A 20,114-nucleotide genomic window follows, 5' to 3' on the forward strand; every position below is an offset into this window, starting at 1 on the left:
TGAAAAACCATAGGTAAGACTATAATCTAACCATAGGTGTACTACAGTTTTTGAAACCTAATTTTTCTCTCTCCAGTTTCCCATTTTTACTAAAGACAAAACATGGTAGAACTAGTTTGCTTTATTGTACTTGGCCTAATTATTTGTATATACTGTAGCAAGAATAATTAATTTTTACATAGGCTGTTCTCTTTTTTTTTGAGATGGAGTCTCTGTCACCCAGGCTGGAATGCAATGGTGCAACCAGCCTCCATTTCCTGGGTTCAAGTGATTCTTCTGCCTCAGCCTTTTGAGTAGCTGGGATTATAGGTGTGCACCACAACGCCTGGCTAACTTTTTTTTGGATTTTTAGTAAAGATGAGGTTTTGCCATGTTGGCCAGGCTGGTCTTGAATTCCTGACCTCAAGTGATCCACCCACCTCAGCCTCTCAAAGTGCTGGGATTATGTGTGTAAGCCACCAAGCCCATCCTACCTAAGCTTTTAAATTGGCCTTGATGAAACTTTGTTGCACAGAAGGAATCTCAGATAAGATTTTTTTAAAGCCGAGCCCAGTCGTGTATTTGTACCATTAAATACCTATGATCCTATGACTTGGTGAATTCCTCTCCTCCTGAGGTTCCAAGATAAACTTGGGTACCTGGACTTGTCAGAAAGTGCATTCTTTACTTTCCACAGGTCAGGAACCCTCTACAGGAACTGTGTAGACAACGGTATGCAGCCAGTTTTTCCAAGGAGTTTTATTGGCTCAATAAATTTGATCCCTAAAAGGAAAACACACCATTCCAGTAAAAGTCTTGGTAACATAACCAGTTTCTCCAATTGTGTCCTGTCACAAATGAAAACAGATTCTTATTGCACTTACGCAACTAACTATATTGTCACAAGTTAAGAATACAAATAGTTTCCAAATTCTGTAGAAATAAGGTAAAGAGAAAGAAATATGCTCCAAATTTTGTTCATAGGAATATATTTTAATCAATTGTTAAAATCTGTAAATACAAGTTTTTTTTTTTTTTTACTCTGAAAAGCAAAACAAAGGGTCAGCAATGTTTTAATCAAAACTTGAAAAGATTATTTTGGTCTTCTATTAGTTTAGTCCATGAAGTTAATTCCTGTTCTGCTTGATATTCATGAACATTTCAGTTCTACATGAGTCCTGAAAGTTTTTCCTCTATTTTGATGTCACAATCTTCAAAGTTATCAGAAACCTGCATTCTAGAGCACCTGTTAGAGTTTTATAGAGGACTATAAAACCACCTTCTAAAGAGGACCAAAACAAGACAAGAATTGTCCACGGATGACAAAAAGTTTCAGGGCACCCATAGTCAAAGACACAATTGACAAGGTAATTTGTTACCTCCATGGCACACAATAATTCAAGGTAACAATTATAACTATTACTGATAACATACATTAAGTCATATCAGAATTATAGGAGTTCCAAAATTCTCATAATTTTGGAACACATATCAAAAACATATTTATACAAATATAGTCCAAAGAAAAACACACAGCATTTCATACTTGACAATGCTTTCTGTATAATTTTTATAGCAAATAAGTCAAATATGTCACTTTTGGAGTTTAAGGAACTTATGAATAACATCTTAAAGGATTAATTACATCAGAAAATGACATAATTTATAATTTGATTTTGGAAAGTTTGTCAAATACCAAAGGTTTAAAACACTTGATACTACAAAATAGGATTGCAGGTCATTGTAAAATAAGTCATTTAACCAGAGTGATAACTCAAGAATTTCTAAAAAAGGAAAAAAAAAAAAAAAAAAAGAAAGGTAAAAACCTTCATTCTCTGAGGAAACAAATTTTCCAAACAATAAGCCCTAATTAAACAGCATAAAGCCAATTAAATTTGTTTTCCAAAATTTTATAAACAATGTATAAAATTTTATCTTGATTATAAGTTATAACTTCCATAAGCCTTTATAACCTTTGTGACCTTTATTAAGGAGTCAGTTAATGTTTTAAAAAACCTTGCTAATCTGACACGAGGGCTCATAACCTGGTCTTGCATCACTGTCCCTTTGCAGGTTAATGACTAGTTTATGGAGAAACGACTTATTTTATCTCGAAAAACTGGCCCTTCCAATCTTACATGCCCACCTCTTCTGCAATTGTTCCTGGGCCTTGAGGAGTTGAATAACTTTAATTTCTGACCCTGTGTCTCAGGAATGCAGTTTATTTTGATTGGCATTTTCTATCAGGTCTTAAGATGAGGCTTTGATTGCTATCAATGTTTAAAATTTAGTAGGACTTCGTGTTCTTTTTAGACCCAGGAGTTAAAGCCCTTGTAACACCAGTTCCATACCAGCCTGGCCAAGATGGTGAAACTCCATCTCTACTAAAAATACAAAAATTAGCTAGGCATGGTGGCAGGTGCCTGTAATCCTACCCAGGAGGCTGAGGCAGGATAATCGCTTGAACTTGGGAGGGCAGAGGTTGCAGGGAGCTGAGATCACACCACTGCACTCCAGCTTGGGCAACAGAGTGAGACTCTGCCAAAAAAAGGAAAGTCACAAAGATTTAAAAAGCACATACAAGAAGATTCAATGATCTAATAACCTTAATTAAAATTTTTTTTAAACCTCAGTTTTTCCTAAGCAAACCTAACTTAATAATAATGGCATAGGAATTATCTCAATGAAACGGAAAATCCATTAGGCCAGTTACCTGACAAAAGAAAAGACGTTCTGCACTGCACAGAATATTATGCTATAAGAAAACCTTTCCTTGAGACCTTTAGGAAGAAGATCATTTTGATGCTAAAATTTGATTTGAGGAAGCTTATTTAATACGTTAAAGCTTTAAAACACTTGGTATTATGAACTAGAATTCCAGGTCACCCCAAGTTGTTCGTTTAGCCAAAATGATGACTTGGAATTTTTTTAAAAGGCAAAAAAACTTTACTCATTAATGGAAGGAAGACTTAGCTTTCCAAACAATCTGTCTTTTGTCTTTCCCTTCTTTTTCTTTTTTTTGGTAGTGTATTTATTAGGAAAACAAATATCTTTCATTATCATTTAATATTACATGAAAATCTCATTTAAGTAAGAACACCAAATTTCATCCTTGTATTAGTGGACTATAATGTCAACCCCAATTTTTAATGAAATCTCATAGATAAAATCTACTTAATCTTAATCAGTTTGACACTAAGGCAAGATTTTTATAAACCTTTTATAACCCTTTACAAAACAACAGCAGATCAGTGCTTCAAGAAAACCCTGTTTTGCTTTTATTTGATGTTCAATTTATAGAAAAAAATGCATAGTACCCCTTTAAATTTAGTCAATATTTTCACACATATTATTTCTTTTACAAGGTTCATTTTTACAAACCTTCCAAAACTCATTTAGACCTTTAGCTTTATCTTATTTAATTTAAAACAGTCCTTTAACTCTCTAGGCACAATTATATATTCCATGCCTTCTTAAAATCTCTTACTCAAAATACCTTTCATTATTTTCACACATCTTGCATGTAAACATACTTTTTCAGTAGTCTCAATTACATGTTACAATGGTAATTCTTAGCAACTTTCACTTTTTGTGCATAAATTTTCTTTTACAAATCCCTTCATGACTTATACAGATCATCTATGATATTCTTGGGCTTTCTGACTTGTCCTAAACATCCCTCCTTTTAAACAACTAGTCACTTTACTTTAGGACAAGAATTTACCATACAACATTCTTTCTTATATAAAATATTATTTGTTTATAACTTTCTTTGCCTAGCTAGGGGGAAGGCTAATTCCATATATCCCCAGGCCTTATTTAAAATTTGTGTCCAAAATAAATTGAACAATTTTTAAAAGTCAGAACAGTTTATGGCCTTAAAGCATTAAGCAAACCTAGTATCTCACCTGCATGATTTAGACTGTCTTTATTTTATTAATAATCTTTAAAGCTGTGTTTATTTCACAAAGATTAGTAAAGATACATGAACTAAAAGATATTACAGTTTTTATTTTTCTTCCAAAATATTCTATATAAGTGCTTTAAGACAATTAGAACAGTTATATACAAACATTTCATACACAACACACATAACTGCACAGACAGAAGAAGATTACTATAGTAGTTGTAAGGCTTTTCATTTGTCAGTTTTAAAGTTTCTTAACTGGATTACAGGCTTTAGGGTGGAGTCCTTGAAAAAACAGGACCAGTAAGAGGTCTCTGGTGACTTCTGTTCTTCCCAAGGAGTCCCAGGATGTTAGAGCTTGAATATTCAGTTTTAATTAAGCTTTTAACTTTAGCACTCTTTAATAAAGTCCTTTTAAAATTTCTCATTGCTCAACTTTAGCCAGGCCAAACAGCTGATATTTCTGGCTTTTAAACTTTACCAAAAGTAACCTCACAGGTGCTTTGAGAAAGGAAAACTTAAGACAGTTCACGGAGGGGAAGAGAATCAAAAAATGGAAAAGTTCACCCAAATATCAACCAGAAAGGCTCATCCCTTAAGCTAGGGATTGAACCCTGAACTCAGGCCGCCATTGTGAAAAGAGAAAGCATGGCCACATGGTTACAAGGTCAATCTCCCAAGGATATAACTGACCATTTTTCTGGGCCATCTTAAACATCAGGCTTATGAGGTTTTAGGCATGCATTTTATCCTAAGACAACTGCTCTTTATGGCAGAACAACACAGGAAAACACACAAAGCACATCAGATTCACTACAGCTTAAGACCAACTTCAGAATTCTTTTTTCTATTAATCAAAACTTTACAGAGGAGAGAAGCATTAATTTTTACCATTTGTTTAACCAGTTTGCACAGAGAAAGAGGGAGAAAAGCCAGAAGGCTGACTGCTAAGGAACTCTAACACTTTTGCCAGCATGCCAGGCTTCTCAAAGCAGCCCTATTAACCCAGCTTTCCCTAAGCAGCCCTAGGGATTCACCTTGCTGCACCATCAACCTTTAGGATGCCAACTCAGCATCATAAAGGAAAATTATCTTCTTTTTGCTCTGCCCAGAGTAAAGTATGTGTGATGAAACATAGACATTAGCCATTCTGCTTAACATCCAATATCAACTAGCAAGGCTTAAATTTGCCCTCAGATGGGCCCTGTCATCTTTTAGTCCAACCTCCCGCTAGGAATTTCAACACGTGGTCTCTGGGCAAGATGGCTGCCCTGAGTAACAGAAAAGATAGGAAAGGGAAAGAAGAGAAAAAAAGTATTGCCTGTGGCAGGGTAGGGAAGGTGAAGTGCTCAGGGAGGCCAGATAAAGACCCACCCACTTCAGCAACACTGAAAAGTTCAAGCAGTCACTTGTTGGTAGCAAAGGGATCTTTTCCAGCAGTCCCATAAGCTCTCAAATTTCCCCTTTTGGGGAGGAAAAAGCTACCATGTCCCATGGTCCTGTACATGCCTTATCCTGTCACCCATAGCTGTCAGCAAAACATATAATACAGATTAATCCAAAAACAATAACAGTTAACATCCCACAGTGCCCAACCTGTTCTTAGCCAAAAGGGCCTTTACTGAGAACCGTCATTTTTAAATGTACTTCAATGAGTTGTTGTTCATGTGGAATGTTCCACTGTAAGTTATCTTTAGTAAGATTTTGCCATTTCTATAAGACTTCACTGCCTCCAGGGCCTAATGTATAAGCTGGAAATAACTCAGTTTTCCAGAAATTAAGAATCCCATTTTTACCTAAAATACTGGCTTTACTCTCAGGTTCTGTTGATTTTTCCTACTGAGCATGCAAGAAAAATGAAGCAAAGGGGTAGAACACAAAAATCCCTGTGATTTTCCAAGAGCTAAATTTTTATAACCCCTGCACTATTACTGCTTACTACCAGTTCCTTTCTGACCCAATCAGATATAAGGAGCCTCTAACTGGATCCAAGACGGCTAATTCCTGGATCAAATCCACTCCCAGACCCAGCCCAGTTTCTGTTGTGACTTCCAAACGCAGTTTGGATCAGAAATTTGCTTGAAGAAACTCAAAGAGCTAAAAGCACAAATCCATGGAGCTCTGACATCCAAGAGAGAGCTTACCCAGGATCCCCTGGGGCTCTGAGAGATCAATGGACGAAAAGTGGGTCCTGCAGGTACCTTGCTTGTTCACTCAGTGCTCCTAGGGCTCATTAGAAGCTCTACCTCGGATCCCGCTTCTGACACCATCTGATAAAAGAAAAGCTTCAGCCAAATTAAATTTAAAGGAGCGTAAATGACCAATGAACAATTTGTAAATCAGGTAGTCCCCAGAATCACAGCAGATTCAGAGACTTCAGCACAGCAATATGGTGGAAGATTTATAAACAAAAATAGGAAATGATCCACAGAAATCAGAAGTGAGGTCCAGAATGGCTATACTGGTTACAGTTTGGCATTTGCCTTTTTTGAACACAGTTTGAATACTCAGCAGTGTGTGAATGGTTGATTGGCTAAGACTCAACCATTGTTACAGGAACATACTTCTAAGTTAGGTTTTCAATCTTGTCTACCTATTAAGCTAGGTTGCACTTCATCCATAAGGACTCAAATATAGAAGTTCAGAGTCCTTTTCAGACCATATTTAGTTTGCTTTAAAAAGAGGAGGAACTTAGTTTATAGTTTAGCTTTGAAACAAATACAATAACAGTGTTTTCCCAAAACAAACCTTACTGTTTGTGGACTAGACTGCATAAATCCACAAGATTAGAAGTTATGGTAATCTTATGAAATTCAAGATGTAGCTATCTTTTTTAAACCAATATCAAAGTCTTAATTATTAAAAATTACACAAGCAAAGATCGTTCTGTCCTGGGCTGGGTTTATAGTTTTGTAACCTCTATGCCCAATTTTGACATCTTGTAGTATTTGGCAGGGTTAAGTATTAAATTGCTTAATATGTGCAAACAAAAATGTATGATGGTAATTCTTAAGACATTTCTAATGTCACTTTACCAATAATTTTAAAGCTAGTTTATTTACTAATGGTTTTACTTAAGTTTTGTAAAGGAAAAACCATTTGACTAGTCCTTCCTTTTTTCCTGATAAAGTATCTGATTAAAGTGCTTTTATTTTCTTAAGATAATTAATTAGAGCTCTTTTATATCAGTAGTGAAACGTTGTGTTCACAATGCATAAATACATAGATCTATTAGGCGTGCCAATAGAAGTACATTTTATAGATTTATAAAAAATCTTTTATTTTTCCCTATTTTAGACTTTCAGAATCTTGATAAGCTGTTCCACAACCCTAGGCCGTAGTCAGCTAAATAGCCCTAAATTTGCATGTTAACAGAAACAATGCAGGTAAAACTCAAATAGCAAAATTTACATCATAAGGTATGGAAAGAATAAGTCTGGTGGTGCTGGAGGGAGATTAAGGGTGGATGCCAAATCAAAAATAAAATTACAGAGATCCATCATAGGATTGCATAAGGAGTCCAATTTTATTTAAATAGGGACTACTTATCTTTTCACCGGATCTCTGAGCTCTGGGCAATGCCCACTCTGAATTGTGAATCTTCAAAAAGACAAGCTTTTAGGAGAAAAAAAAAAAAAGACATGAAGGCCTTTTAAATACAGACACACACATATGCACACATACAAACACACATCTTGGATATTAGCTTCTAATTAAGTTGACTTTTAACCATTGAGTTCCTTTTTAAAAAAATCTTTTAAAATCTAATTACCATATTTCAACTAGGACAAATTGCTGCAATTTCAGAAATACAGCCATTGCTCTTTCTCTTTGGTCTGGCTAGTAAAAAGGTGGCCTTGTTTTGTAAATAAAGTCCCTTAGTAGTCAAAATAAAAAATCTTTCCTTTCTTTTTTTTCTCCTTTTGCTGGCCATTTTTCTCCCCTGAGCACATGCCTTTTTTTGGGGGGGCGGGGTAGGAATTTACCCACTTTGGAGGCCTTGTTCCCCAAAATTTGGAACTTCCTTCAGATTTGATCAAGTTGGATAGAGCTGATCAAACTCAATGGTAAAAAGACCAAAACAGTAACAAAAACAGAAACAGAAAAAAAAATTAAGAAAAACAAATGATCACACAACTTATGTTATTACTGAGTGCTCTAATGGTAAGAAATTACAACCAGCTGGTTGTTAATCTTAACTTTAGCCAAGACAAACTGCAATTCAGTTACTTATCTAAGGATGGGTCTTAAGCTGAAGGCTTCTCTCTACCATCCTAGAAGCAGGAAAAAAACCTCATCTTCCCTGTTGGAAGCAACCTCAAATTCCCTAAAGGAGTTATCTGCCTTCCATCATCATGGAAGCAGAAAAACTTGCCTTTCTTGTGTTGGTGTAGCAGGAGAGGCCACGGGAAATGGATCTCTTGAACACCGAATAAAGGAGGGAGGAGTTTATTTGGCCGGGAGACCAGGCAGTAATTTGTCAAAAGCCCAGCTCCTCTAACAAAGGAAGGTTCTGCCTTTATATAGGCTTATACTTTAGACGTTACACGTGGAAGAATCTTAGGTTCATAGTTCTAGGACTCACATGTGAAAAGGTTTTGGTTTACAGTTTTAGGAATCACAGATGAAAGGGTTCCGGTTTACAGTTTTAGGACTCACATGTGGAAAGGTTTCTGGTTTGATCTTGTTTTAAGTAAAAACAGTGCCTTCTGGAGAGTTTCCCCAAGGCGTAGCCTGTCACCTATAGGAAGGTAAAACCGGAGGCACCAGTTAGTCAACCTTTTCTTCTATTGAAATACAGCATGATAGTCAAAGGGGAAGTTGATCTGAGAAGCCTGGGTCTCCCTCTTCATTGGAGGCAAGTAAAACTCCGGAAAAAAAAGGAGTTGTACAGCAAAATAAACTTTAGATCTCAATCAAATTTTGGGAGATCAGGGATACCCTGAATGGGGTGCTTCCAGGCCTCAGGAAATTATTCTATTGGTTTGAGCCATAAAGATCTCTCAAGCTGGTACCAAGCACCCATAGGAGATTTGTCAAAGGTCAGGGGCACCTACACTCAGAATCCCTCTGTGGTTACCAAAATGTGAACCCCAAAAATCTGAGATAGATCTCAGTTAATTTAGAAACTGTATTTTGCCAAGGTTGAGGACGCACACCCATGACACAGTCTCAGGAGGTCCTGATGACATGTGCCCAAGGTGGTCACAGCACAGTTTGGTTTTATACATTTTAGAAAGATATGAGCTATCAATCAACATATGTAAGATGAACATTGATTTGGTCTGAAATGGTGGGACAACTCGAATTGGTGAGGGGGCTTCCAGGTCATAGGTAGTTAAGAGACAAATAGTTGCATTCTTTTGAGTTTCTGATTACCCTCTATGCAAAGGAGGCAATCAGATACGCATTTATTTCAGGGAGCAGAGGGGTGACTTTGAATAGAATGAGGAGGCAGGTTTGTCCTAAGCAGTTCTTGTCTTGACTTTTCCCTTTAGCTCAGTGATTTTGGGGACCCAGGATATTTTCCTTTCACAGAAGCTAAAAGTTCCTTTTATCAAATAATCAATGTATTTTGTTTCCAGGGTAAGGAGTGCTATGTGCTTTTCTCAAAAGACTTTTCTACTCTTTTTAATAATTGTTTTTCCTGTGTTTTCTTTATCTATTATAGACAGGGAATGGTAAAGAGATTTATGTCAATATTCTGATTTTCAGAACACCTTATTGTTTCTTTTGCTGAGTAATAGAATTGCTTTTTGATTTTTAGAATTTCAATCAAAGTAATGCTCAATGAAAGAATATTGGGGAAAAAAAAACCAGCAAGGAAGGAAGAATAGTCACCTTGAGTCCCATCCTGAACTCAAACATTACATTTCCAGTTTCTTCTTTTCTATGCTTAGGCTTTGAAAGCCTAAGCATATTTATCTGCATTACTATAATGGTAAATTCATATCCAGTTAGTTGAAATAAAATGCCTACAAAATCCTGTCCTCTCATTTGCCATTGATAACAGCAAATTTTTCTGTTATGCAGCACAGCAATAAGTTCCATTCTTCATCTTTTGTTGGTGACCACAGGATTCCTTTTTCTGTGACTGAGCTTTGAAATCTATAATATTTTTTCTTCTTTTTCATGGTATTTCTATAAGTTTACTGCAATTCTGGCATTATTTCTAATATTTTACACTGTAAAAAGTTTTGTTCTCTCAGGTTGTAAACATACTCATATATAACTTTATATTTTACTCTTTTCACTATTATAATTTTCTGTATCATTTCAGCTTCTATAAATAAAAACTTATAAATGTCTAAATAATAGTCCATCAAAAGTATTGTCTATAATTTAACTACTTTCCACTATTGGAGTTTTAAGTTGTTTTCTGATTTTACCATTATAAATGTAAATAACTTTGATAATAAAAAGTTTCAGAATGTTTTAAAGTATAAAAGATCTGTCTTTTCCCAGACCATACCTATTTATTTAGGTTAAGCTGAAGAGTCAATTTTTTTTTAGATAGGAGACAACGTCTTGTTGATACTTACAGACTGCAAAGAAAATATAAAACAAAGGTACAGGCTGTGTGCTTGAAGGACACACATGTTTTGTCGTTCCTCTTCTGGAGATGTTAAAGTAACACAGAAAAATAAATTCTTCTACTACTTAACTTCTCTAAGCCTCATTTTTGTTCTTTCACAAGATAAAATGGGGGAAATAATTTCCACTTTACAGAAAGAAATAGATGAAGCAAACTAAAGTTTATCAAGTTGAGGGGCAAATAGTAGGATCTCAATAAATGGTAGTTGGTTGTATCAGTTCAAATTATGGGTTCCAAGCAACAGAAACAAATTCTGGCCAATTAAAGCAGAAAAAGAATTACTAAAAGGAAATTGGGTAGCACAATTAAGTTTAAGAATGCTTGGAGAATCTGAACTGGAAATGGCCAAGAATAAAGGAAGGCCGTATAGTCAGAATCACAAGCAAAATTGTACCTCAGTTGAGTGAGGACACCATTCCTACTGAACTACAGAATATGAATGCACCAGCCTCTACCACAAATCTGAATTGGACACCATCACTGGCATGGCTGTTGCTCAAACCGCTATCTCCACTCCCTCTCCAATCCCTACCAAAAGGATTTCTCCCAATCCTGCCTTGCTATCTCCATGTTAAAAATTTCAGGTGGATAATTCTAGTTAGCTGAGCCTAGGCCACATGCCTGTGCTCTAGCTGTCACAGAGCCAGAAAAGTGATTATCTATTTTCAGCTCATTATGGAAGACGGATTCTCTCTCTCACCCAGTAACATAAGGTGGGAAATTCCCTAAATAGAGAAAGGTAACTCAAACATGTGTAGTGACAAATTTTCACTATAGAAGTCTTTTCATCTCAACTCCCTCTGCTCACCATAGCCACAAAAGCCAAACAAATTTTGAGTGAGCTATAATCAACTGGGGCAAAACAAATACTATCTGCAACAATTGTTGTAATATGGTTTTTTGTGTAATTTTCACTACACTTTCTGACTTTCAGTTTAAAGGATAATGAAATTTCTTTTTTTTCTTTCTTTCTTTCTTTTCTTTTTTTGAGATGGAGTTTCACTCTTGTTACCCAGGCTGGAGTGCAATGGCATGATGTGGGCTCACTGCAACCTCCACCTCCTGGATTCAAGCAATTCTCGTGCCTCAGCCTCCCGAGTTGCTGGGATTACAGGTGCATGCCACCATGCCCAGCTAATTTTTGTATTTTTGGTAGAGACAGGGTTTCACCATGTTGACCAGGCTGGTCTCGAACTTCTGACTTCAGGTGATCCGACCGCTTCAGCCTCTCAAAGTGCTGGGAATACAGGTGTGAACCACCACCATCAGCCAAAATTCTAATTAGATATCTTATTCTTATACTTTTCAATCAAAACTTGAAAAAATAATTCATGTTAAGGGGATTTGGAGTGTAACCGTTTGGGAGGTCCTTAATGGACTAATTTATAAAAACCATAAATAACAGATTCTGATGGGGGAAGTCTACGTTTGATCCTTAAACTCTCTCACTTGAGAAATAAACAGTGGCTTGACAGTGGATGAAAGAAGAAGAAAACTTGAGTAGGAAACTCTGATACTACTGTTGATAAACGGTGGTTTCAGACAAAGCTGAAGCAAACCTGGAGCTGTGGGAAGTGGTAGATGAAGAATGTACCTCAGGTTAACAGGAGAAAAGCAGTTAAAATCCATCTTTGATAGCATAAGGAAATAAAAATATAGCAACAAGGGTTTGTTGTTTTGTTTTTTTGGAGACGGAGTCTTGCTCTTTTGTCAGGCTGGAGTGCAGTGGCATGATCTCGGCACACTGCAATCTCCGTCTCCCGGATTCAAGCAATTCCCCTGCCTTAGCCTCCAGGGTATCTGGGACTACAGGCATGCACCACCATGCCCAGCTAATTTTTTGTATTTTAGTAGAGATGGGATTTCACCAGGGCCAGGATGGTCTCCATCTCCTGACGTCGTGATCCAGTCACCCAGGCCCCCCCAAAGTGCTGGGATTACAGGCGGCGTGAGCCACCGTGCCTGGCCGCAACAAGGGTTTTTAATAAAGCTGTTATATTTGGTTTTAGGTTGAATATACTTTCCAAACATAGCATCTAGTAAATCTTAACAATGGAATAGGCAAAAGAATCCTTGAAGCCTAAATTATAATGGATTTATTAGTCAAATAAACCAGATCATTATAAAATAAAACGTTATCTTTTGGTTTGAAAAAATAAAGACTAATATTTAATTTATAGATATCCTAACCTCTGAGGCAATATAAAAATAAATTAATATTTAGCTATGCTCTCTAGCATGTATCACAAGTATGTCTTGACAAGTGAAGTGACTGTTTCAGAGTTTCTTAGGTAGAACGCTTGAATGCCTTAATTATTGAAGTCATCCCACAAATAGTTACGGCATTCCTACCACATTCTAGGTCCTGTGTTAGGACATGGGATACAAAGATAAGATACAGTTATTGTTGCCAAGGACACAGTCTAACGGGCTCCAAAATAATATGGTAAGTGCTGTAAAAAATATTTACAGGAAACTAATTGGGGATGGAACCCAAAGCATCATATGAGGAGAAAGAAGGCTTCCTGGAATGGGAGGTATCTGAGCTCATTCTAAATCACTGCACCCAAATTCCCAAGTTGTAAGAACAAGTGAGCAAAAAGTTGTCCTGTTTTTTGTTTGTTTTTGAGACATGGTCACATTATGTTGCCCAGGAGGGTCTCAAACTCCTGGGTTCAAGAGATCCTCCCACGTTAGCCTCTTGAGTAGCTGTGTAAACAGGTGCACACCACCACACCCGAATCCATTTATTTATATAAGATAATCAGAAGAATAAGCCTAATAAAACACTTTGGATTCCTAAACTTACTTTTTTAGCATATGTATCTGAAAATTTTAAATTGTTAGTAGATATGAATAATACATTTAAGAAATATAAATAATATGTATGAATACAACACTCAAGACTTTCCTACATTGAGTAAGTAAAATGCTAGTGGATTTTTACTTTCTTCATCACACACGCAACTCATTATAGCCACCAACAGCATATACTTAACCCCTTCTCTTGGTAGGATTACTGGAAACTAAATGAAACGTGAAGTTTAGTACAGGGCCTGGGACACAGAGTTCAATAAGTGATCATCTCCCTCTCCAGTCCAAGGTGAGTCTTATACACCCTTTTATTACAGTGCCTTTGCAATCAGTGATGCTCCATAAATATTTAAACTATACACTGACCCCACAGTTAATTACCAGTACCTATCAAAGAAATCCTTAACATCTTCTCTCTTTCCCCAATTTCCTCAGTCCCCACCCTATTTATTCTTAGTAATACCTTGCGACAAAACTCTGTAGGGATAAATTCCTAAAACAAGAGTATCACATTTGAGTTATATTTTTAAAAAATCACATAAGCATTATTCATAAAACAGTTATTGGAAGCTTCTGCCAATCCAACTGCAAATAGAAGTATCGAGACTTTAATATCTGTGGAAAAACAAATCACTGAAGTATTGACATTACATACAAACTCAACTTCCACAGTAAGGATAAGGCAGTAAGTGCAGATAGAGTACACGGACAACAGATGGCAGCACTTGAACATCAACCTCTGATGATAAGCCCTCCTTTTCACATCCATGTTTTGCTGTGACTTGCAGATTTGCATAACCGCAATCAAGGCGGGCAAAAGATATGTCTACGTACTATGGTAATGAGAAGAGACAACATGACATGAAACTCGTCTGAGACACAGAAGATATGACTTGTTGAAGTTGTAAGGGTTGTAACAGATACTAAACTGGGTTCTGCAATCTTGAATGGTACCCACAAACCATTGGAGCACTGGAAACATAAACACTTAAAATGTCACTCAGCTGCACCCACACAATGTAGCTGGAAGTTGATTTTTTTGAAAGAAATTAAATTTACATTCAAGTGTGGTTCATATAAATTAGTTATAAATAATAGAAAATGAGTTATTATAATTTTTTGGTAATATTTCTTTATGTTAATAGATTTGTGTGTGGTTTCTAACTATGAAGAAATTAAAAAGAACTTTTGGAACTGACTTGCCAAATTATACTGGTAACTTATTCAAGAAGAAATAGATTCATTCTTTTGTATTCCATGGTCAACAGCAATAACTTAGAAGAAAGACACCTAGATTGATATACTACCTCAATCACTTTCTAGCTTTTGACCCTACAAAGACACTTAAGCTATCTGTGACTTTATCTGTTAAAAAGTGATTGATGGGTGTGGTGCCTCCCACCTGTCATCCCAGCACTTTAAAAGGCCTAAGAAGGACTGCCTGAGCCCAAGAGTTCCAGACCAGCCTGGTCAACAAAGTGTGGTTGCAGTGAGCCATGATTCTGTCACTGCACTCCAGTGTGGACAACAGAGTGAGATCCTGTCTCAACAACAACAATAAAATACGTGATCATACCTACCTTACAGGATTTTGTAAGGATCAAAGAAGTAAAGCAAATAGCACAATCACTAACACATAGTAAGGACTCAATAATTGAAAGCTATTATAATTGTGGTTCCATGTATTCTCCCCCTGCCCTGATAACTTTAAATTATTTACTTCAAGTTCCTGAAAATGCATTGCTACTGTATCATGTGTAGCGAAAGTGGCTGGGAGCTTAATAGCTGTAACAATGATGTATTTGCAAATACTGCAGATGAAAATAAAGTTAATTTTGGAAGGGAATGGGAAAAGATGCAAATTTTAGTTTTACATTATTTATTGTGTTCTAAAACCTGTGTGAAGGTCCCTACTTAAGTGTAAGGTCAGGATCTTGTGATTCGTTTTGATTAGTTAAGTCTGCTCAAGCCAAAGGACTTTATTGCTTCATACTAACCAGTCTGCCCTGCAGTATGATTTCTTGCTCCTCAGTGGCCTTGCATTGGCGAAGTGGCACACAGTGCAGGGTTTGGGGTGATTAACTGGAAGGGGTCTGTCCCAAGAACATGTAACAGCAGACTGTACTCAGCCAGCAAAATATCCCTCTAGGCAATACAGGAGAGAGTTTCTACCAGCCTTCTCTAATCACACAGGTTTCTCTTTCCCTTTCCAGGGCTGTCTATCCTTGAAGTGGAAGTAGGCAGAATGTAAAGAGAGGAGTTGCTGAACACTTTCAAAGGCACTGAAGAATTCAAGTTAAGGTTATAGTTGAGAGTAGCCTCACTAGCCTATCCGAGCTTGAGTAAAGGTCATGTCTCACTCATTTTTGTGTCTTCAATGTCTCAACAGAGCTCTGCATTCAATATATATATAAATATATGAATTCACAATTTTGATTTTCTGAAATGTCACTTGTGGGGACACTATACCCGTTTTCAAATAAATACACCTTTTAAAGTATCCCATGTTTTTACTGTACCTTGTCTATTGTTTAGATATGATTAGACATACAAATATTTACCACTGTGTTATAATTGCCTACCGTATTGAGAATGGCAACATACTGCACAGGTTTGTAGCCTAAGAGCAATAGGCTACATCATATAGCCTTGAGGTGTCGTAAGCTATACTATCTAGGTTTGTGTTTAAATACACTCTAGTATGTTCCCTAAGGGATGAAATAACCTAAGGACGCATTAGTAAGAACATATCCCCATCTTAAGTGAAACATTACCGTAGTTGCTTTTGAAATGTGTGGCCTATGGTGTATTAAGAGGACTACCGTGTGCCAAGAAGTGACGCTAAGCATTTTACCTTACAACTGAGTTAAGTAAAATTTGGAAACTTGGTTTCGAGGTTAACTAATACATGTAAGGTGACACAGCTATTATGTGACTTGAGTGTCAGCCTTGAAGCCAGGTCCACCCGGCTCTTAATTACAAGACAAAAAGTCTTCCATTAATTCGCAAAATCTGGTCAGTAGCTTCAATACGCAGCTTTAGGCAATCCAAACCTAGAATTTGGGGTCTGGTTTGCCAAGAACAGCCAGAGTGTACACCCACTCCTTCCTAACCTGAAACTGGAATCTAAAAGGTAAAACGTGGTTATTGCGCATGCTCACACCGCCTTTCCTCCCTCTTCCCCTCCCTAACTGTGGATGCCACCGCAGCAGACTTTCTGGGAAGACTTTGGAACGGCTCCCGCCAACTGTTAAGTCAAACCGGCGGAAATCCTTCCTTTCTGCGACGTGGACACTTTTCTCATCCTCGGGTCTTTCCAACCAGGATGCAGAAACCACGCGCCTCCGTTTCTCAGGGATTCAAGCAGTACTTTGCCAGTTGTCAATATGGCCGCTGACAGGGCGGTCCCAAGCTGAGGCCTTTCATAGGCCAAGATTGCTTCCTGGCCCCGCCCATTTTGTCCCTCCTGACTGCGTCCGCTCAGCTCTTCGCTACGCATGCGCAGCGGGGGCGGGCTGGGAGGTGGGAGGGTCCAAGGTTTCCGTGTGTTGCCGCCGCTGCCGCCTCAGCCTCGTCCTCGTTACTCTTGCGGTTCTGGGGTTCTGTAGCTGGCGTTACCAGCGCGAGGTGAAGGGAGGTGACGGAGCGTGAGTGCGCGCGTGGAGGTCCCGTCAGTCCCAGCAGTTCCCCTCGTGCAGGGTGGGCGGCGAGGGTCTTCAGCAGTCGGGAGAGGCCCTTGACGGCGCCATGTCGGCGGGCGGCCCATGCCCAGCAGCAGCCGGAGGGGGCCCAGGGGGCGCCTCCTGCTCCGTGGGTGTCTCCCCCGGCGGGGTATCCATGTTCCGGTGGCTGGAGGTGCTGGAGAAGGAATTCGACAAGGCATTTGTGGATGTGGATCTGCTCCTGGGCGAGATCGATCCCGACCAGGCGGACATTACTTATGAGGGGCGGCAGAAGATGACCAGCCTGAGCTCCTGCTTTGCACAGCTTTGCCACAAAGCCCAGACTGTGTCTCAAATCAACCACAAGCTGGAGGTGAGCGGTGGGCGCTGGCAGCTGTGGCATCCAACCTCAGGCTGCCCGGTGGCGTCAGATCCCATTTAATGCACCAGTGAAACTACCCTAGAAAACTGCCCACCGGGGCTTCAAATGTGATAGGAGAGTGCATGTCTATGTGTGGGGAGGAAAGGAGTGAGGTGAGGGTGGGCGACAAAATGGTCCCTAGATTGACTTGTGTGTCTCCCCGGGGTACAGTCATTCAACTTCCTAGTATCTCTCTGAGAAGGAAACTAATTACATTAGCCTCCCATGTACGTGCTGCATTAACAAACCTAACAAAGATTCTCTGTCATGAAAATACCGTAGGCCACCTTTTGACGTTTGGGTTTTGCACATCTACTTTCACATTGATAAACCAAATTTGTGTATGTTCAGACAGATAACAGCCCTGATTATTTTCATTTTAACTTTTCTCGGTCAGCGCCTATGATTGCATACAGAGACATCCATAAACTATTTAGGGGAATCTGATCAAAGCTCTTAGGAAAATTTCGTGGTGCATAACGATAGTATCATTGTCTCTCTCGGTTTACATCCATAGTTGGTCCTTAAATTACAGGCGGATACCTCCAGAGAGCTCCCTGCAATTATTCAAATGGCTTCTGACACTGAGTTTTTATATGCTTGTACATTACTGTGTAATTTTCCAAAGTCTAGATTTATTTTTAAGAGAGTATAAAGAATCATTTGTTTTAATCTCTGATCCTGTGTGTGGGTGAGGATGGAGTGGCTGTGATTCAAAAAAACTGTCACATTGTGCAGAAAATTTAAAAAGAGCATTATTACAATATTTAGAAATCATGATCGATTAACATTATTGCATAAAGAGTGCTTTCTAACTAGGCAATTTAAGAGAATAGGTCTTTCTTTTCAAAAAGTATAATAGATAAAAATGGGATAATCAGTGATGTACAAAGTTCTTTGAACATTAGCTTTCCTAAGAAATCATTGTTACTAGTTGTAATTGGGAATGCCCATTGTATCCATATCAATATGAATGTCAGATAAACATCCTCTCCTTGCCTAGTGGTCAGCATTCTTTCTCTCCTATTAGTCATGAAATACTTGGCATAATTAATCTATGATTGACATAGATTTACATATCCAAGAATTTGTGGTTCTTCTCCACTGAGAGAAATGTTGATTTCTTCTATCCTTTTTGAAAAGATTAGAAAGTGCTAATATGAAGATAATCACTTCTTATTGTAGGTAAATGAAAACGTCTCTTGATGTCTTTATTAGTAATTTCCACAAGAAAGCTATTTTTCTCAGATAGTGAAATTGCATTTAGTGTTTTTTAGAAATGATACCTTAGCTTTATTTCATTTTATTTTATCTTACTATATTTTTAAAAAATAGATATGAAGTTGCTTTATTGCCCAGGTTGGTCTTGAATTCCTGGCCTCAAGTGATCCTCCTGTCTCGGCCTCCCAAAGCGCTTTGATTACAGACATGAGTCACTGTGCCTGGCCATTAGTTCGCTAGCTTTAAATAACAAAGATTAAGAGTAGCTTTTGCCACATAGTATAATTCAAATGTGTCCCCCAAATTTCATATGTGGGAAACTTAATCCCCAGTGTGACAGTATTGAATCTCCAATGTGGGGCCTTTAAGAGGAGACTGGATCACGAGTACTCTGTTCTTACGAATTGATTAATCCACTCATAGATTGATATATTATTGGGTTAATGGATGAATGAGTTATAGGAGTGTGGAACTGGTGGCTTATAAGAAAAGGAAGAGAGATCTGAGTAAGCATGTTAGCATGCTCAGCCCTCTTGTCATGTGACATCCTATGCTGCCTCCATACTCCGTACAGATCATCTACCAGCAAGAAGGCTCTCACCAGATCTGGTCTCTCAACCTTGGACTTCTCTGTCTCCGTAACTGTAAGAAATAAATTCCTTTTCTTTATAAATTACCTAGTTTCTGATATTCTGTTATAAGCAACTGAAAGTGGACTAAAACATCGCATGAGAAGTTTCATATCATTTACAACTGCAGTATTAACCAGGCATTAGCAACTTTTTAAAAATGAAACAATATTTTATTTTTAAAATGACCTAAGGAAACTTTAAACTTTTTTTGATGTCAGATATAAAAATGGAAATTTGGAAGGATAATTTTTTGAGTAGGAGGTGGTGCTCCATTTTTTTGTCTTTAAATATTTTAGATGAGTATTCAGAATTGTAATAAATTGTGCATGTTCTTTTTTCAGAAATTATAATAGCATATTCTGACTTTATGTCCTAGTTTAGGAGGGTGCATTGTTTATCAAAATAAGAAATGCTAGCATATCACAATGTAAGCATGTTTTTTGTTCTTTTTTTAAATTTTTTTTATTTTTGTGAGCATGTTTTTTAAACACGCTTGAAACTCTTGATTTAAAGATCTTAGGAAAATGGGAAGGGAAAAAAAAAAACTAACGATTTTTGTTGTTTGTTCATGTTTTTTTCAGTTACAGTCGACTTATCTGTCTTTGGTGTTAATCTGTAAACATTTAGCAGCTTCTGCCGTTTTCATGGAATCAATTGTGTATTGCTGTGGAAAGAGGTTCATTGTCAGCAGTGCTTTTCAAAGTAGATTTGCTGCTGTACTGTCTACAGAATTTCAGGATTGCTCTATATATTGTTTGAAATCTTGAAACAATTTCCGTATTTTCTTGCCCTTTTTTGCTTTTTAATAAGGGTCAGATTGAATTAGTTCTATTGTTTTAATTATGTGGACATTAAGATATATTTGAGACCACTTATGGTTTGA

At 37.6% G+C, this 20,114-nt stretch overlaps 1 protein-coding gene and 1 long non-coding RNA gene across 3 annotated transcripts in view; one reads left to right on the forward strand and one right to left on the reverse strand.

The window, feature by feature from the left end:
- Positions 1-4,082: 4,082 nt before the first annotated feature.
- LOC116549392 lies at positions 4,083-16,692 on the reverse strand. The gene is made up of 3 exons (XR_004267843.1): positions 16,488-16,692; positions 6,031-6,156; positions 4,083-5,414 (listed from the first exon to the last, which is right to left on the reverse strand). It is a non-coding gene; the product is annotated as an uncharacterized LOC116549392 (long non-coding RNA).
- A 101-nt stretch (positions 16,693-16,793) lies between these two features.
- GOPC (golgi associated PDZ and coiled-coil motif containing) overlaps positions 16,794-20,114 on the forward strand; it is a 41,352-nt gene continuing 38,031 nt past the window's right edge. For both annotated transcript variants that reach the window (XM_032274951.1, XM_032274952.1), the window contains exon 1: positions 16,794-17,330. In XM_032274951.1, coding sequence (XP_032130842.1) covers positions 17,043-17,330 — 288 coding nt within the window. In that variant the 5' untranslated portion in view covers positions 16,794-17,042. The remainder of the gene's footprint in view (positions 17,331-20,114) is intronic.

The sequence above is a fragment of the Sapajus apella genome, unplaced genomic scaffold (assembly GCF_009761245.1).
Source record: "Sapajus apella isolate SASKATOON/1434 unplaced genomic scaffold, GSC_monkey_1.0 scaffold6, whole genome shotgun sequence".
Classification (NCBI taxonomy): Eukaryota; Metazoa; Chordata; class Mammalia; order Primates; family Cebidae; genus Sapajus; species Sapajus apella.